The 19,202-nt window shown below is 40.9% G+C and overlaps 1 protein-coding gene across 3 annotated transcripts in view; it reads right to left on the bottom strand.

Moving 5' to 3' along the window:
- Window positions 1-19,202, bottom strand: part of SECISBP2 (SECIS binding protein 2) — a 39,921-nt gene that overhangs the window by 12,859 nt on the left and 7,860 nt on the right. For 2 of the 3 annotated variants that reach the window (XM_042455769.1, XM_042455772.1), the window contains exons 6-13: window positions 18,933-18,996; window positions 17,138-17,295; window positions 6,409-6,564; window positions 5,046-5,150; window positions 4,252-4,380; window positions 3,972-4,104; window positions 2,201-2,370; window positions 1,103-1,238 (exon numbers count right to left, since the gene is read on the bottom strand). In XM_042455769.1, coding sequence (XP_042311703.1) covers window positions 1,103-1,238; window positions 2,201-2,370; window positions 3,972-4,104; window positions 4,252-4,380; window positions 5,046-5,150; window positions 6,409-6,564; window positions 17,138-17,295; window positions 18,933-18,996 — 1,051 coding nt within the window. The remainder of the gene's footprint in view (window positions 1-1,102; window positions 1,239-2,200; window positions 2,371-3,971; window positions 4,105-4,251; window positions 4,381-5,045; window positions 5,151-6,408; window positions 6,565-17,137; window positions 17,296-18,932; window positions 18,997-19,202) is intronic. The other variant, XM_042455771.1, reaches the window with a different exon arrangement.

The following is a 19,202-nucleotide window of genomic DNA, read 5'->3' as shown; positions in this document are numbered from 1 at the left end:
TTTTTGATAGAACCAACTAAAAGTATGAAATTTTCTTTTGAAATTCCAAAGGAGTAGTATTCCACCTTATTCATGTCAACTGATTATTTCCTGTTTCCAAACCTTAAACAGTGTTTGAAAAGAAGGAAAATTTCAAATTATTCAAATATGGAAATTTTTTATTCATCCAAGTCACAGCAGCAGCAGAGCAGTATTTAAGTGATCAGACACCAGATTTTATTTATTTATTTACTGTTAAGTGTTAAAGAAACTTGAGAAACAGTGTGCCAAGTGTGTTGAACTTCGGGGTGAGTATGGGGTATAGCATGTAAGTTTCATGGCTCTAGGTCATTCCCTTTTTGGTCAGGCCAAGAACTTTTCAGCACCCTTTTGCAGACTAGGCAGATAAGACTGAAAAGAGTGGGGCCATGTACAATGGCAATTTCTCTTACATTTCAAACTTTCATTTTTTTTCTTAAAGAGGTATTTGTTTAGCAGGCAACCCAAAACCTCTCTCAAGTAAAAAAACACTTACTTCATCTTAAAGGATTTAAACGCATGGCAATTCATACTGAACAATCAGACCCAACCTTTAAAGTCATGACATGCTAACTGGACAAAGGTGTAATGGGGGGGGGGGGGGGGGAGCCTGTACTCTTTAAGATGCATGTGAGAAGGAAAATCAATGAATTCATCTGGGGCCAGGATTCTTCTTTGCCTTATGCAAAAGAGGACTACATCTTGGTGACAGATGCAGCTAGACCTAGACACCAGCTTGGGTCTTGGAATGGCAAAACAAACAGCTGGCATTGAGCATTAATGCACCTTTCAAGCAGAGAAAACAAAAGTTCAGCCATTCATTCCCTGCCTCTGATTTCTTGCCTGCATACAAAACGTTCAGCTATGGTAACTTTATTTGCAAAGAGAGCAACAAATGTGACTTAAAGAGAGGTGTGTTCAAGCATGTCCCTCGTGAAAGTTTTAAGAGAAGACATATTTTTAACATCTGATTCCACAGTATGACAACCATATCTCAGGAAATACCTCTGCAATAACTCTTTAATACTATTTTTCCTAAAACACTTTGCTCAGAAGTGGCAGTCTGCAACAGTTATTCTTGTACCTGCTTTGGTGTCTTCCGAATGTGCCTGACTTCCAGCTGTAGATTCTGTATCCTGAAGAGCAGCACTATCCTTGGGTACTGCCATCTCTTCTAAGAGATGCTGCTGCTTCCGTTGTTCTCTCTCCTTCAAAATGATCTTAAAGAAAAACAACAAATTTCCATAGAGTAGGACAGAAAAAGTGATTAAATTTTAGGAATGTGGAATTTACATCATCCATCTGGTTATCTAGGGATAATTACTGTATACTTTTGGATAAGGACCGCAAGTTGTGAATTGCTTCTTGGCCCAGAGCCATTTAAGAAAAAGACCTCTTAAGCAAATAATATGGATGGCAGCCTCTTACTTCTGAGGACCAATTAATGCTTTTTACAGGAACTACTAGCGTTGTGCTGAGGTAGGTGCACATACAAATAATGTTGCTCAACCCATGAAAGTTTTTCATAGAATCATAGAATCACAGAGTTGGAAGAGCCCACAAGGACCATCCAGTCCAACCCCCTGCCATGCAGGAACTCTCAATCAAAGCATACCCAACAGATGGCTGTCCAGCCTCTGTTTAAAGACCTCTAAGGAAGGAGACTCCACTACACTCAGAGGGAGTGTGTTCCACTGTCAAACAGCCCTTACTGTTAGGAAGTTCCTCCTAATGTTGAGGTGGAATCTCTTCCTGTAGCTTGCATGCATTGTTCCAGGTCCTGTTCTCTGGAGTAGCAGAAAACAAGCTTGCTCTCTCCTCAATATGACATCCCTTCAAATATTTAAACAGGGCTATCATATCACCTCTTTTGGGCTGTTCTCATTTAGGAGTGGCTTAACTCCCAAGTAATTCTGCTTTTTTCTCCTCAGGATTTCCTACATTACATTGTTCTTTAAGATGCATTTCCTAAAGTAACAATTTGTAGAACTTTGCATATATCGAAAAGTAAAGAAAAAGAAACCACGAGTGGTTTAATTCAAGAACAATGATCTAGGAACTGATTATGCACTTAAGAAAGAAACATAAGAAACTTTCTTGGAATTAAAAACTTGTAAAATAGTAGTAAGATAAAGAATCAACAGTTATGCTAGACTTTGGTAAATAGTTATAGATGGTGTACCTTTTTGAGTGATGTTGGCTTCTTTGCCTTAGGAACTTCTCTCTGTTTTCCCTTCTTGACCAAAGGGGAACTGGAGTCCAAAGGGTTATGTGGTGAATTCCCTTGGTTTAAATGGTGGTTTTTTGTTGCAGTCATAGACTCTTTTGAAGGTAATGTTACTGCTCCACCAACTGAAACAAATACAAATCTGTTACAAAATGATGACTATTAAGTCTAAAATCTCACCAGTATGCTGGATTTGTTTCCACACAAGCGTACTGTATTTAGAACTGGAATATGGCTCAGGAGTTAGCAGTAAGTTCACTTTATAAATGACATCAAATCCCAGAAATTATGATAAAATGCATTCTGTTCCATTTTGAGATGTAGCATATCGTCCAAAGGTTTGTCTAGCTTATTCTCCACTTTAAATCAGCAACAACTTTTTCCTCTGAACATGGCTATTTTTTTTCCAAACATCTCATTAATGCAAATATATGCAGTACCTCTAAACAATCTAAATTCTTTGATTAAAAATAATTAGTTTTGATTTACACAATTAATTCAGTATGTAAGATGACTAAATATTGTGTTTCATTTTGTTCAAAAAAATCCTTACTGGGTAATACTACAAAAGTTTTCTTAGAATTTCTTCTACTCCAAATGATTTCTCTGTTGGACTTCTACTTTTAGCCCTGACCAGTTTGCAGGCTCATAATACAGAAATAATATTTGAGAATCACTTGGCTTTCCCAGTATTTTTCAGTGAGACCTGTCATACTGATACTATTTCCCAAACTGGATTTAAGAACTATGAACAGAGCCTGATGTGATTTTATCATGGATGCATTGTATAATACATAAAAAATATCCCCAAAAGCTGTTGCTGATTTAACAGCTACTTCACTCTCTTCCTTATGGTTTCACGGCAACTTCTGAATATCTAGATTGCAATAGTAATCTAATTCTGGAAATACCTGAAAAATGTACAACACTCTTATGCATTATTTTCCTACCACTTTAGAAAAACAAAGGTAATGAATTCCCATGTGTATAAATTGAAAAAACAGTATATACATTTTAAGATTTAACAGTCACTTAAAAAAAAGTGTCCATATGACCTCTGGTGCTTAAACAATTCTTAGCGATTGCTGGACTTTAAAAAATCTGGTTTTAAAATATTGTTTTAATTTGTTTCTAAAGCCTTTTTATTTGTTGTGCATTGCCGTGGGAGCCCCAATATGCTAAGGGGCATCAAACATGTATTTCTTATAAATAACTATTTCATTTCATTTTGAACTATCCTTGATGACAGACAAGTAATGATGTGCTACTTTATAATACAGATTTCATTCTACATTCAAGCTTTCAAAATATACTTCCCAGATTTTGATAAGTATTATTCACTAGCAGAGTTTTGAAACTACACTTGGTATCTTCTGAATTACAAAAACATAGCAGAACTGAAGGAACACCATTACACAATAAATATCAGAACTGTTTTAGAAAAAGTATAGCAAAAAACAGAGTTCTACTCAACTTTATTAGGTGTTGACATCTTTTAAAATTTCATCTAAGCCTTTTACTATTCCAAATTAGTTTTCTTTAGTTTTTTCTGGACCTTTAACATGAGTTGTACTGATTTCTCCCAACAGGAATTGCACTGAGTCTTTTAACATTGAGCCTGTGTAAGTAGGTATATAAAATGCTAAGAAAACCAACCAACCAAATAAACCACCAAGTATTGCCTTTTGAAACCATTAAACAGGGAAAACATCTTTGAAACTTGTACCTGAAAGGACCACAGGCTTGGATGACTGTTTTGCTTTTTCTGCCTGCTGCTTTTGTTCCAAGGCAGCTAGCATATTCCCCAAATCTAGCTGCACAGGAATCTGGCTTTTCTTCCCACTGCTCTTCAATGGCTCCTGTAAAGGGAGAAAGGTACTGAGGTATCTTCCTTTGAATGCTAAGACCCATGTTTAATCTAACACACAAAACATGAACATATTCATTCAAAAGCCTTTACTGGTGGTCACATGTAAATCAATAAAACATGGAAAGGACTGCTTTACCTGTGTTTTCCTTTTTTCTACTGAACCAGATGTAACTTGTTTTCCTGCTTTTCTTCCAGTTGTTATTCCTAATTTTGGAGTTGCCCATTCATTTTGAAAGCTGACATCTTGAAGCTCAAGCTTAGGCTCCTTTGTTATTGAGATAATATAAATACAATATCAGAGGTATTAAAAAGAGAGAAATACGTGCAAACTGCTCTCAGATGAGCCTCTTATTGTGGTGCTTCTAAGATCTGCAAACTTAAATTCATACTCAGATCTAAAATAATGGGTAATAATTCTGTTTCTGTAAGCTAAACATCTGTCTGAACACAACTGCTGGTGGAAAGTCAACAGGGAGAGGGCCATTCTGGTCTCTCTACGAAGGGAGTTCCACAGTCTAGAGGGCAGCCACAGAAAAGGCTCTCTCTTGTGTCCCCACCAACCATGCTTGTGATGGTGGTGGACTGAGAGAAGGGCCTCTCCTGAGGATTGCAGAACCTAGGCCAGTTCATACAGGGAGATGTGCTCTGTCAAACAGCTTGGAGCTGAGCCACTGAAAAGTAACAGAATATTAAAGAACAAGACCTTTCTCTCTCACTTTCAAATACATTTCTCTTATGAGTGAAATGATCAGCATAGGATTTGGAAAGATCACTTCATTTAAAACTTTGTGAAGTGCTAGGGCTAGAGGTAAATGACTGCCAAAAATAATATAAAAAAAGGAAAAAGAAGAGCAAATACAAATGAATGAAAATCCAGTGGATGTTTTAAAATGAAAGACCAAGCTCCTCCCCCGCCCAAAAAATCCTTACCTGAGTCTGTTCACCAGTCATCGGTGTTGAGCAATAGAATTTTGGAGTCCCTGGCTTGTATTTTTTATCAGCAGCCACTGCCAAATCTGGAAATTCCTCATCATCCTACGTAAATTAAAATAAGGTATTTGCTTAGTCTACACAGAACACTACACTACACATGCATTCCATAAAAGAGGCCTTCCCATTTCCATCATTTTAGGATTATTTCGGGTTCTGGGCATCTTATTCTAATTCTTATTCTGATTTCGCCCATCTATGACAAAAATGCTGCTGAAACATAAATACAGATCCTGAATTATTGATAGCACATAAGTATACCTACATTTGGGTCCGGTGTAATAGAACAGCAAAGATTCAGAGTTCTAAAAATCAGAACTCTCAGGTTTGAAATTCACTTCAACTGACTTAGGCAAGACTCTCTGATCACCCCTTCCCTTCTGTAACGTTACTTGATCTACCCTACCAGGACAGTTAAGCATTACATTAAAACAGCATAGTGAAATACTTTGCACACTCCAAGACAGAAATCTATGTAGTAATAATTGTGCTAGAGACATTTAGGTTTAGCAATCAAAGTTAAGGGTTTAAATCTCTTTATTTCAATGGGACTCTAAAATATCCATAATACATCCCCTTGAAATAAATTTTTTAAAAATTATAAAAAGTGATTGTTTGTGGCTAGGCTGTGCCCAGTAAGCACAAATAAATTCAGAAATGAAACACGATGTGAAGTGTTTGCGTTTTTGCTGAAAATTAGTCTGTTCTAAAAGTCTAAGAGCAAGTTACTTTTTTGAAAAATGAAAATGAGATGAACATACATTTGAAACTAAAAATTATGTAGGCAAGGCTATCCGGCTGTTTACAACATTTGATGAGAGTACTACTGGTCCAAATTAATTGCACAAATTGATGTGGGGGAGCAAATAGCCTACTACAATGCCACTCAGATGAAAGTTACAAACTGTTATCATTTCTAGAGTGCTACCATTATAAATGGCACTGCAGCACGTAGCAGGCAAAACAAAGAAGAGGTCTCTGTTCTTATGTCGGATCTAGTCAAACAAGAACAGCAGTGTGAAGAATTAAAGACCCATAAACTTGAAATCCAGGCTTTTATTTATTTTATATTATCTTGAATCTCTTTATTCCAAATGAATTGCTATTTGCAGCACAGGCAAGCTGAATCTTTTAGATCTTATGCAGGTATGTCAAATTAATTTTTCAATGTGATATTAAGGAAAGATTATGTCCTATCCTGTGCCAAGCTATTCCTGAACTTCTACAAACTTCAAATTGGTCTAAGATTTCTGGGAGGTCACACACAAACCTTGATGTCATCTGGAAAATCAAAAATATGTACCTCAATTCTTGGAGGTTCTTGATATATGACGCTTTTGCTAGGAGAGTTCTCTGTTTCACTGTTTGGCTTCGGTTTCTTTTTATTCCTCTTTTTCTTCTTCTTCTTCTCTACAGTTTCTTCAAGTTCACTGTCACTAGCATTCTCTTTTGGTTCTGGCTATTGAAAAATAGGTTAAAATATTGTTAACACAGTATCAAAACTGAAACCAAGTTCCTCCCCCTCATGGATATGTCAACATTTGGCACCTCAAGTTCTGTTGTGCCTAATGGTGGCACAACACGCACACACCCACTAGTGCAGCCGCATTCACATGCTACCATTGGGGACAACGGGGCTTGTCAAACGCAGATGTTTAAATCTACGGATGGCAAGCCCGTGGATAATGAGGATCTACTGTATTATAGTGCGCCCGCATCATACTCAGGCACGCTATACGCGGATTTGAGAATATGCTCAAACCTGTGGAGAGCTGCGTGGGACACAAGGGGTGGCGCATCCCATTCAAATGAATGAGGCGCGTGCCCATGGTGCGTGCATGCGTGCTGCCGCATGCACAACCTCCATTCAAGTGAATGGGGCTCGAGCATACGTGTTTTTTGGCTTACGCGGGGGAGTCCGGAACGGATCCCCCACATAAGCCAACGGCGCATTGTATTTTATTTTTAAGGTTTCTATTGTGGGATTAAGAAGATGACTCCTTTTTGTTCCAAAGTCATGCAGCTCCTTATTTCAAAACACTGAACAAGTATATCTTAAATTGATATTCTATAGTACAAGAGACGTGTATAATGTATCATATGGAAACTGTCAGGGAGGAGACACCCCAGGCAAATGGAATAAGCACTTTTCCTGAGATGCTATATGAATATATATTCTTTGCTGCTGGAAGTGCTCCTGTTGTAGTTCATTGCCATCAAGTTGGCTTCAATTTATGACAACTCTAAGAGACCTCTAAGGTTGCATCTGCAGTGCAGAAATAATCCAGGCTGACACCACTTTAACTGTCATGGCTTAATGCCATAGAATTCTGGGAACTGTAAGTTGTTATGGCACTAGAGCTCTCTGACAGAGAAGACTAAATATGTCACAAAACTACAAATCCCAGGATTCCATAGCATTTAAAGTGGTGTCAAACTGCATTATTTCTGCTGTGTGAATGCAGCGCAAGTCACTCTATCATCAACAGCTCTGCTCAAGCCTTGCAGAATCACGGATGTGGCTTTCTTGATTAAGTCAATGCATGTGGAATGCTTACAATTATTATTATTTTTAATTAGACGGTTCCCTGCCCTCAGGCTTACAATCTAAAAAAAAAAAACACGACACAAAAGAAGGGAATGGTGGTGGGGAAGGGGATCAGGTTCAGCAGTTCTCCTCTCCCTCTGAGGCCTGGACCAAGGCAGATGGACTGGAGGGAGGGCTCTTCTTCTTAGTTCAAGCCAGGCCCGACGGAGCTGGGCCTGCATCTCTCCCTCCATGGCTGGATGGCACCAGATGGACTGGAGGGAGGGCTCTGCTTCTTTATATAACTTTGAAGTTATATAAATCATATGTGATCAGTATTTTCATTTTCTTCGTCTACTTTTGCACTTTTTTTACTTTCCTCAATAGACCTTCGAAATCATTGCTATTTTTTGCTGGCAGAATAATGCCATCTGCATATCTTAAGCTGCTGGTGTTTCTTTCTCAGGCTTCTGTATGGTATGTTTTGTGTAAATTTTAAACTGGCAAGGTGATATGATGCAGCCTTGCCTGACCCCCTTGACAATGGAATCCAATCTGTTCCTCCATATTCTGTCATTACGGTGGCTGCTTGAATAGATTATAGGTTATACAGTGGTACACCCTTTTGGTTCAGAGCAATCCATGGTTTTGCATGACCTGCACAATCAAAAGCTCTGCTATAGTCAATAGCACACAGGCTGATTTTCTTTTTAAATTCTTTGGTTGGTCCATTATCCAACATGTGTTTGCAATATGATCCCTAGCGCCTCTTCCTTTTCTGAACTCTGCTTGGACATCTGGCATTTCTCGCTTAATGTGTAGTAAAAGTCTTTGTTGTAGAATTTCGAGCATCACTTTGCTTGCTTGGGAAATTAATGCAATGGCCATGTACTTACTGCAATCCCTGGTGTTCCCTTTCTTGGAGACTGGAATTTATACTGAGTGATTTCAATCTGTGGGTCATTGTTTTGTCTTCCATATTCATTGCCAGATCTTGCTTAGAGCTAGAGTAGATTCTGTCTCTGTAGATTGAAGCAGCTCTATTGGTATACCATCTGTTTCTGCAGATTTGCCCAAGTGCTTTGAGAGCAGCTTCCACTTCCTTTCTAAAACTGTGGGTTCATCAACAAAGGTTCTTCCCTGAATGAATCTGTCATTCTTTCATCTCCCTTACGTCGTTCTTCAGCATATTACTTCCAACATTTTAAAAAATATTTTTCCTTGACCTTACAAGTTTGTTCTCCTGAGGGTTGGATTACATCCCTACTCTTGGTTTGAATTTCCTTTTTATTTCTTGGATATTGTGGAAGACATTCTTATTCTACCATTTTGTTGTCTTCTTCTACTTCTTTATATTGATTACTATAATAGTTCTTTAATCTGAGACATAGTCACTGCACAGTTGTGTTCAGAATTCTGATCCTATTTCTGTCATCCTATACAGTGGGCCCTTGCCTTACGTGGGGGATCCGTTCCGGACCCCCCCCCCCGCGTAAGGTGAATTCCACCTATGCTGGAGCCCTGTGCGCGGCGGTGTGGCAGCACGGGAGCGCGCGGGGCACCATGGGCGCACGCTGCTTTCATTTGAATGGGACGCACTGCCCCTTGCGCTGCACGCTCTCCCCGCGGCTTGAGCAAGTATGCTCAAGTCCGTGTAAAGCGCACCCGCCTACAACGCGGGGCGCACTGTACTTTTGTTTCTCGTCAGCCCTTAACTGAAGAGTTTCTTTTTTTGTGTAGATCATGGTTAGCAACCCATTCAGCAGTTAGCAACCCATTTTTGGGGGGCAGATTATGGTTAGCAACCCATAAAGCAGTTATGATATTGTAAGCTGGACTTTTTTTGTGTAGATCATGGTTAACAACCCATTCAGCAGTTATGATATTATAAGCTGGACTTAAGGTACCACAACTGCTAGGATTTCGTGTTTGTGGTCATAAATAACCAATGTGACCACAGAAACCTACCTTCCCAGTCTGGCAGTGCACTGACCAAAGTGTTTACAAGGCACTGGAGAATGGGGTGCTGGGAAATGATGTCTGCACTGTGTTTCTAGTTGGTTCTAGTTCTAGTTCTTGTTAGGACAAGGAGTTGTGGGAGGACCCAACAGTTCTCTCCAAATGCTAATTCTTGATGTATTCTGTGAATGTCACTTCCCTATGTCCTGATATCCACTGCTTCAGAAATGCTTTGTTCGGGGCACTACCAGTCTGCCAAGGTAGGCTTGGGGGAGGGATTGTGGTGACAATGATGCAGAATGTCAGACAATAGTTTTTTTGCATTCTTCCTGGATGATGTTCCTGGTTTTGGTCCAAAGTTCCTCTAGCTCCCAGACTATTAGGCTTAATAGTTTGCTCACCTCAACTGTTGCAAAGTTTATACATTCAATTTATTGTTTTATAATGTCTAGCTTCTGGGCTTAGACTTGTCACATTCTATGTTCTTATTACATGCACTGTGCAGGTATGGACTTTCCTTTCACATCAGAGCATATTATCACCCCAAAATTCTTTTGTATTGAGTTCAGGTGCATCATTAGACCCAGCATTTCACATACTTGTCTTCTGTTCTTTCCCAGTAGTTGGTTGAGTGCCTTCTGATGTGGGAGTCTCATCTTCCAGCACAATTCTGTTTTATTTTAGACTGTTTAATCATAGGTTTTTCATGGTAAAAGACATTTAAAAGTGGTTTACTGGTGCCTTTTTCTGTGCAGTATTAAAAGGAGTTAACCTAAGTGTCACTGTCTTTGTCTCTAAGATCCTCCATCAGTGTCACCCCACTACCACTGCTGCCCAGAAACTGTCAGCATATTTAATCTGGTTTCTCAACAAAAGCCCCTCTGATGTGGTAGACTCTACTACTAGCAGAAGTACTATCATTTACATAGCATCTTGCTTCACAAAAGCAACAATCCCACCACTGTGGAAAGGCAGTGCCATGATGGGATGCTTTCATATATTGGTTTCATGAATCTACCCAAGAACAACTCACATACTGAATAGAAATATGATTCTACTTTGAACACTCTCAACACTCTAAACATTGGAATAGGGTAGCCCTAAACATGCAGCCATCCAGATGCTGTTGGACTGCAAGTCCTAGCAGCCCTGGTCAATATAGCCAATGAGGATGAATGCTGGGAACTGCAATCCCATAATATATGGAAGGTTGTATTATTCAACACATTAAGGAAAATAATATCCGAGTCATAAAGAAGTTAAGATGCAGGCACAGAAAAAAAATCCTCTGCAAATAGAATTACCTACTTAACTACTATGGCTTCATCTTACGATCCCATCCTATGGGATCCTGGAATTTGTAGCTCTAAGCTGAACCCAATGCAGGGGCGGGCAACTATAGAAGAATAGGAACTATGTTAGCTCTCCAGATCTGTGCCCACAAAATAATTGCCCCCAAACAATCTCTAGACAAAAAGTGTTTGTTTATTTATTTATTATTTTACAAATTAGCAATTTGACTCTTATGAGCGTCTAGAGGGCATGAAAACATGTTGGGGTGCATACAGACAAACTGTGTCTCGTACGCACACACAAGTAGAGTTGATGCATGTAGGCAGGACACCTAGAAGGTCTTTGTGAAAAGTCTGCTGCTCTGCGCTGCGCAGTAAAATTCCTCCCACACACAGGATGCAGCCTTGAGCTCCCAGCTGCAGGAATAAATCTCCGGACAAATGAGAGCTTTTAATCTTTGTTGCAGAGCTATTTACAAAGATTACACTGAATATCAGACAGCCGTCTTGAATACTCACTATCATACAAACTAACAAAGTGCTTCACCAACCACCAACCACAAAAACCCAACAACGGAAATGGTCACCTTCTCCCTTATATAGGTGGTCTTCCTGGAAGCCATGGTACAGCCATGCCACCAATGAAACTTGGCTGGTTTCATACCCAGTATCTATTGCATCAGAATATCACCCATGATGCATTCCTGGCTGACTTCACCTTCTGTGCATGTTGCATCAGACTTCCCATGAGGCACAGCTCACCAAATGCTGACTCATGCACTTGCTACTTGAACTGTACAGTGCGCCCGTGCCATACGCGGGCGCGCCATACGCGGGCTTGAGCTTATGCGCTCAAGCTGCGGCGCGCGCACGGGGCGGAGGGAGCAGCGCGTCCCATTCAATTGCCTGCTTGCTTCTCTCTCTCTCTCTCTCTCTCTCTCCATCTCTCTCTCTCTCTCGCTCTATCTATCTCTCTATCTATCTCTCTATCTATTTCTCTCTCTCTCTCTCTCTCTATATATATATATATATCATCTATCTATCTACTTATCTCTATCTATCTATCTCTATCTATTTCTCTCTCTCACTCTCTATCTATCTACCCCCCTCTCTCTCTATCTCCCCCCCTCTCTCTCTCTCATCTGCACGTATTGCGTCTGCAGAGTCCCGTCCAGCAGAGCTGTTTAAGGTGGTGAGGGAAATGACGCAGGTGCCCCCTGCGCCAAATCCCTTACTTAACCCGACGACGGCCTGCTGTGACGCGTTTAACAACATCTTTGCAGACAAAATCTCTCAGATAAGAGCCGACTTAGATGCCACAGTTGAAACAGAGTCGACAGGCGAGGCGTCCAGTGACTCCGCCGATGTAGTTATACTGGATCAGCTCCAATCTGTGAGTACTGATGACGTGGACAAGCTGCTTGGTAAGGTGAGGAAGACAACTTGCCCTCTCGACCCTTGCCCATCATGGCTGGCCCGTCCAGGGGGGGATGCATTGATGAGATTCCTCACGGATATCATCGGTGCATCCTTCAGGGAAGGACATGTTCCATCTTGTTTAAAGGAAGCGGCGGTTAGGCCACTCCTGAAAAAACCTTCCCTAGACCCCCTGGATATGAGGAATTATAGGCTGGTGTCATTGCTGCCATTTTTGAGCAAGGTGATCGAGAGGGCGGTTGCCCTTCAGCTCCAAGCTGTCTTGGATGAAACCGATTATCTAGACCCATTTCAAACTGGCTTTACGACAGGCTTTGGGGTTGAGACTACCATGGTTGCCTTGACTGACGATCTGCGTCTGAGCATTGACAGGGGGAGTGTGACCCTGTTGGTGCTCTTAGACCTCTCAGCGGCTTTTGATACTATAGATCACAGCATCCTCTTGGACCGCCTGAGGGGGTTAAGTATCGGGAGCACTGCTTTGCAGTGGTTCCGGTCCTTCCTCTCGGGCAGGTCTCAAAGGGTGCTACTCGGGGACTGTAGCTCCAGTAAGAGGTATCTCACTTGTGGGGTTCCTCAGGGGGCTATTTTGTCCCCAATGTTATTTAACATCTATATGAAGCCGCTGGGTGAGATAATACGGAGTCATGGTGCTGGGTGTTATCAGTATGCTGATGACACCCAAATCTATTTCTCTGTATCTCGTTCGTCGGCCTCGAATTCCGATGCCATCTCTTCTCTCAATGAATGTCTTCAGGCGGTAATGGGCTGGATGAGGAAAAACAGATTGAAACTGAATCCAGACAAGACAGAGGTGCTCATGGTAGCGGCCCCAAACCAAGAATTGGGTTGCAACCTCCAGTCCTGGATGGGGTCACACTCTCCTCCAGCGACTGTGTTCGCAGTCTGGGGGTGCTCCTTGACTCGTCGCTCCTGATGACAAATCAGGTAAATGCGACGGTCAGGAGTGCCTGTTATCAGCTTCGGCTGATACGCCAGCTGCGCCCTTTTCTGGAAGTAAGGGATCTCGAGACGGTTGTGCACGCGCTGGTAACCTCACGCCTTGACTTCTGTAATGCACTCTACATGGGGCTACCCCTGTGCTTGACTCGGTAATTACAGCTGGTTCAAAATATGGCAGCCAGGCTTGTCTCAGGAACATCTAGGAGGGACCACATTACTCCGGTTTTGAGGTCCCTCCACTGGCTGCCTATCAGCTTCCGGGCCCAGTACAAGGTGTTGGTTATCACCTTTAAAGCCCTAAATGGCTTGGGTCCAAGCTATCTTAGGGACTGCCTTCTCCCGTACAATCCTCCCCGCGCTCTCCGGTCCTCTGGGAGGAACTTACTACAGCCTTTAAAATCTAGGCTTGCGGCGACCTCCCAGAGGGCGTTCTCTGCTGTCGCCCCCAAACTCTGGAATGACCTGCCGGATGAGATCCGTCAGATAACATCATTAGACAGCTTTAAAAAAGCGGTCAAGACGGATCTCTTCTGGCAGGCCTTTCCAGATTAACCATCCCGGCCCAGGTTCCTGATTCCCTCATTCCTCCCGTGGCCCCATCTTTGTGATGGTTGAGGATCAACAGAGGGATATCAGGGTTTTTAGTTTTTAATTGTTGTTTTTATGCATTGACATTGTATTTTAATATCTTATACTGTTTAATACTGTCTTAAGGGGGGGAGGGATAAAGTGTTTTTAATTGTCATATTTTATATTTTACTGTTGTTAACTGCCCGGATTGGTTTGCCAGAGGGCGGTATACAAATAAATATTATTATTATTATTATTATTATTATTATTATTATTATTATTATTATTATTATCTATATCTATTTCTCACTCTCTCTCTATCTCCCTCTCTCTCTCTCTATATATATATATATATATATCTGTCTCATCTCTCTCTCTCTCTCTCTCTCATCTCTCTCTCTCTATCTCCCTCTCTATCTCCCTCCCCCTCTCTATTTCTCTCTCTCTCTTTCTCTCTCTCTCCCTACCTCTCTCCCTCCCTCTCTATCTCCCTCTCTCTCTCTCTTTTATTTTTTATTTTTATTTACCCCAGGCCTTTCCTGAGGCCTGCAAAGCCTGCCTTGCATGCAGGCAGTGCCCTGGCCTACTATAGGCCAAGTTTAGGGGGCCTGATGCCCACAAACGCCGGCTTCCAAAGGGCTCCGGAGGGCTTTGCAAGGCGGGCAGCCAGGGAGGCACCCCCACGCCGGCTTCCAAAGGGCTCTGGAGGGCTTTGCAAGCCGGTAGCCAGGGAGGTACCCCCGCACCGGCTTCCAAAGGGCTCCGGAGCCCTTTGGAAGCTGGCAGGACAACCAGGTAAGTGCGCTGGGTTCCTGGGGCTCTCGTTACCGGCGTACAAGACGGCCCCCAACTTTTGACCCCATTTTAGAGGGTCAAAAAGTCGTCTTGTACGCTGGGAAATACGGTAATACAATAATGGTGCAAAACTGGTCATCAACAATGTGCAAACATTTTGTGTGTATATGTAATATTCATCTAATGACACTGATTAATATTTATTACTTTAAAAAGGAACCTAAAAGCAAGACTATTCAGAAGCTAAATTACAAAAACACTTGTACGTACCCTTCTTAACTAGAAAGCTAAGAAAAACAAGACTACCAGAAAAGAGAAATGACACACACACAGAGAGAGAGAGAGAGAGAGAGAGAGAGAGAGAGAGAGAGAGAAAGGGACAAGAGAGATTAGTGCTCCTGGTTTGGAAGAATAGGTATTATTCCAAATGTCAACTAAAAATTGTTAAGGAATAAACGCCGATACTAAGAAATGGGGAGTTCCAAGAAAAAGGAGTGACCAAAGAGAGCTGCAACAGCGCTGGGTTGCATCATCTATGATGAGAAAGTATGAATAAAAAGAATGAAACAGATAGTGGAAATAGAAGTGATCTAAAAAGGGAACGATAACTGAAGTTAACTTAAAGAAAAGGGGCCAGAATCAGAAAAAGCTCTGCCAGAGGATTCAGAACAATGTGACTCCCCTATCCACATAGTCCCTGCACACCATCTCTGCACATCGTCAGTGCTTGCGCCAAATGACTGGTAAACACTCTAGAGCCAAATTTTCAAATAGAAGACTCTGGGATGGCATGAAAAGAGAGGAACAGAGTTCCACCAAGGACTTGGGAAGGAGAATTGCCTCCTCCTCAATCTGCTGACAGAGCTTCATCTAAAAGTAGATATGTATGCTGGATCCTGGCCAATGTAATCACTTAATCTAAAAGGGAAAGGGAAAATAGAAAGAGGAATGTTGCCAGAACAAGGTCCAGAAAAAAGCCACAACTAATTGACAGCAGAGGTAAGAATCACTGAATCAGAGCTGGAAGAGACCAACCACAAGGGCTATCCAAGTCCAACCACCTGACATGCAGGAACTCACAATCAAAGCACTCCCAACAGAGAGCCATCCAGCCTTTCTTTAAAACCTTCAGAGGAGGAGATGCCAGCGCATTTGAGGCAGCATGTTCCACTGTAAAACAGCTTTTATTGTCAGTCAGGAAGTTCTTCCTAATGTTTAGGTAGAATATTTTTTCCTGTAATTTGAATCCATTGTTCTGTGTCTTAGTTTCTGGAGCAGCAGAAAACAAGTTTGCTCCCTTTTCAATATGACATCCTTTCAAATATTTAAATATCGCTGTCATGTCACCTCTTAACCTTCTCTTCTCCAGGCTAAACATACCCAGCTCCCTAAGCTGCCCCTCATACAGCATGGCTTCCAGACCTTTCAGCATTTTGGTCACCCTTGTCTGGAGTCTGGAGATGCTCCAGCTTGTAAATATCCTTCTTGAATTGTGGTGCCCAGAATTGGACACAATACTGCAGGTGAGGTCTGACTAAAGCAGAAAAGTGAAGTATTCTTTCTTCCCTCAATCTAGAAACTATACTCTTATTGGTGCAGGCTAGAACAGCATTAGGCTTTTTAGCTACCATGTCACACTGTTGATTCATGTTCAGATTGTGGTCTACTAAGACTCCCAGATCCCTTTCACATGTACTGTTGTCAAGCCAGGGACAACCTGGACTGAATGGAGAAAATTACCATTGAGAAATGAGGATGGTGTAGTGGAAGTAATTTTAACTGAAGGATGGGGAGGGACAACATTTTAAAACAATAATCAGCATTTAGCATGAGGGGAAAACTCATGAGTGTGGATTGTGCAGCCTGTCATCCAGAGAATAAAATTTCAAACATGTTTAGGAAACAGGGGGGGGGGGGGGGGGCGGGAAACAAATGTCTCCAAGCTAGAACTAGCAAGGACATTTATATCAAACGTACTAGAAGGGGCTAAGAGGTTTACAGTATAGAACAGAAAATAACAATGAAAACAAAGAATAGTAGAATATCCAGAAAAGCTGAACATATGGGGAGAGTGCAAGCATCACTATTTGCCTTGCAAGCCAGCCAATGTACAGAAGATTTGGGGGGCAGAAAATGGGTAAAAAGTGACAATTGGGGAAGCAGTCAGCTGTCTCTACTTTATTTTTCAACTGGGTGGGCTGAGCTGCCTAAAGTTGAGGAGCAGTTGCAAAAAAGCAGAACTGTTCTGAGTTATTTAAGCAGCACAGAAAAGGCATCAAGGAGATAGGGAAAAGGAACAAAAGAACTTTAGGAAACAGACTTTACTATCCAAGACTAAAGCACCACTTTAAAATCTGTCAGTTATTCTCCCTACATAATTTTTAATGCATTTGAGATTTGAGTGCAAAATTGAGGAATTAATTGCTACTTCAAAAGATAGCAGTAAGACAGCAATAGTCTTAAAATGACTTGAAAGATATCCTTCCTACCTTACAGTCTGCAGGAACACTTTGTTTCCCTTTACGTCCACAAAGGTTGGTGGTAGAAACTGCAGCTGGAGTTGAAACAACCCTCTTAGGAGTTTGTGGTGGCACAGTGGCACAAAGCATGGGTGTCTCAGTCAAAAAACCAACACATACCAGAGGAACTGACAGTCAACAAAACACACAGGTAAGATTTTATGAAAACATTCTATTACTAAATGTATCTTCAGGAAGGCTGTGTCAAATTTTCACATGGCTTATTTCTCATTACAGTAGATATTTTGGAGGTACTATTACTTCCTTGACTAATTTTAAGGCTGAATTGAAGACACTCTTGTTTAGGAGGCATTCCAAATTACTGGTTGTTAATCTGCTACTTACTGTGTTTTCATTGTATAGTAGTTAGTATTATTTTAGAGATATTTTAGTCATGTAATGTTGTTGCTTTAGATTGTACGCCACTTGGCAGGTTTTTATTTATTTTTCCTTATTTTATTTGACCCTTGCTATGTAAAGCTCTGTACAAACTTTACAGTGCTCTATAAATAAATGTTGTTAATAATAATAATAAAGCTATCTCCTTCTTGAAGACATTCTTAGGTGCTGCATATGAACTGTACATGCCAGTGCTTCTTGGTCCAAGTGTTTTGGATTTCAGCTCCCAAATATAGATAATTGGACTAGCTGGCTGGGACTTCTGGAAGTTGAAATCCAAAAGAGGTGGGCAACCAAAGTTTGAAAACCACTGGCATACAATCCTTTGTGGTGTAGTGGTTTGAATGTTGGTCTAGAACTCTGGGAGACCAGGGATTAAATCCCTGCTCAGTCATGGAACCCACTAGGTGACCTTGGACAAGCCATACTCTCTCAGCCTTAAAGGAAGGCAAGAGCAAGCCCCTCTGAACAGTATCTTTGTAGATCATCTTAGTGTCACTATAAGTCAGAAATGACTTGAAGATACACAATAACACAGTATCTTCCAAATATATGTGAATGACAGAACACCGCCTTGCTCCAACATTTTATGTACCGAATTCTGAAAATGAGATACATAATCAACATACATATGATATGAAAAACAGATATCACTCATAGCCAAGGGCATATTTATACCACTTCAAATTAATCACCTTTTCATTCATCAACTAAAAAGAGTGATTGTTCTCTGCACTTCTAAAGTTGGTGAATACACAAGACAGGGCTTTCTTAGTAACAGACTCAGTTATGGGATTATTGCCAAGGAAAATTCAGGTTAGCTCCATCTCTTTCCAGGTTCTGGAAGGAGTGCACTGTTTTATATGATCTTTTGTTTGTAAAATAAAAGTTAGATTTGGGCCCCATACAGACAGGCCAAAATAAAGCTGCTTCGGGTCACTTTGGAAAGTATGCTGTTTAAATGATGCATGCGTCCTAAGAGTCTGGAAGCCGTGGCAAAGCCACTGGACTGGAGCGTGGCTTTGGCGTGGCTTCTGGACTCTTAGGACGCATGTATCATTTAAACAGCATACCTCCAAAGTGACCAGAAGCAGCTTTATTTTGGCCTGTCTGTATGGGGCCATTGGGACTGTTTAATTTTGCATTTTCTAGTTTTTAATTATTGTTCTGAATTGTTTTACTTTCTTTCTTCTGTATTGCCTTGGAAGGCTGGGAAGTAATAAATATTTTAACAAACAAAATAAATAAATACCCATACAGATGAAATTAAGTCTGGAGCATGAATCAACACTTTAATTTTTTTTTTAAATAGTCACAATGAAGTATTAATTGTAACCCAGTAACTACTACAACAGATAGCACTTACCTCCAGGATCAGGTGAAGAATGTAAAGGTTTTGTTGGGAAATTCTTTTTCAGAGATTGTTCACCCTACAGCAAATATTGAAGTACTTAGTACAAAACACTAATAATTTACACACACCACTCTATCCTTCAAAACTAATCCGGAGGTGACATAAGCAATAAGTAAATAAATGAATAGGAATTCTACATAATAGAATACAGATCTGTATCCAAAGGAATCATATGTAAGATTATGAATAGTTTTGACTAAAGTATTGACAATAAAGTATTGT

The sequence above is a fragment of the Sceloporus undulatus genome, chromosome 2 (genome assembly GCF_019175285.1).
Source record: "Sceloporus undulatus isolate JIND9_A2432 ecotype Alabama chromosome 2, SceUnd_v1.1, whole genome shotgun sequence".
NCBI classification, from domain to species: Eukaryota; Metazoa; Chordata; class Lepidosauria; order Squamata; family Phrynosomatidae; genus Sceloporus; species Sceloporus undulatus.
This window is presented reverse-complemented; position numbering and strand designations above follow the sequence as displayed.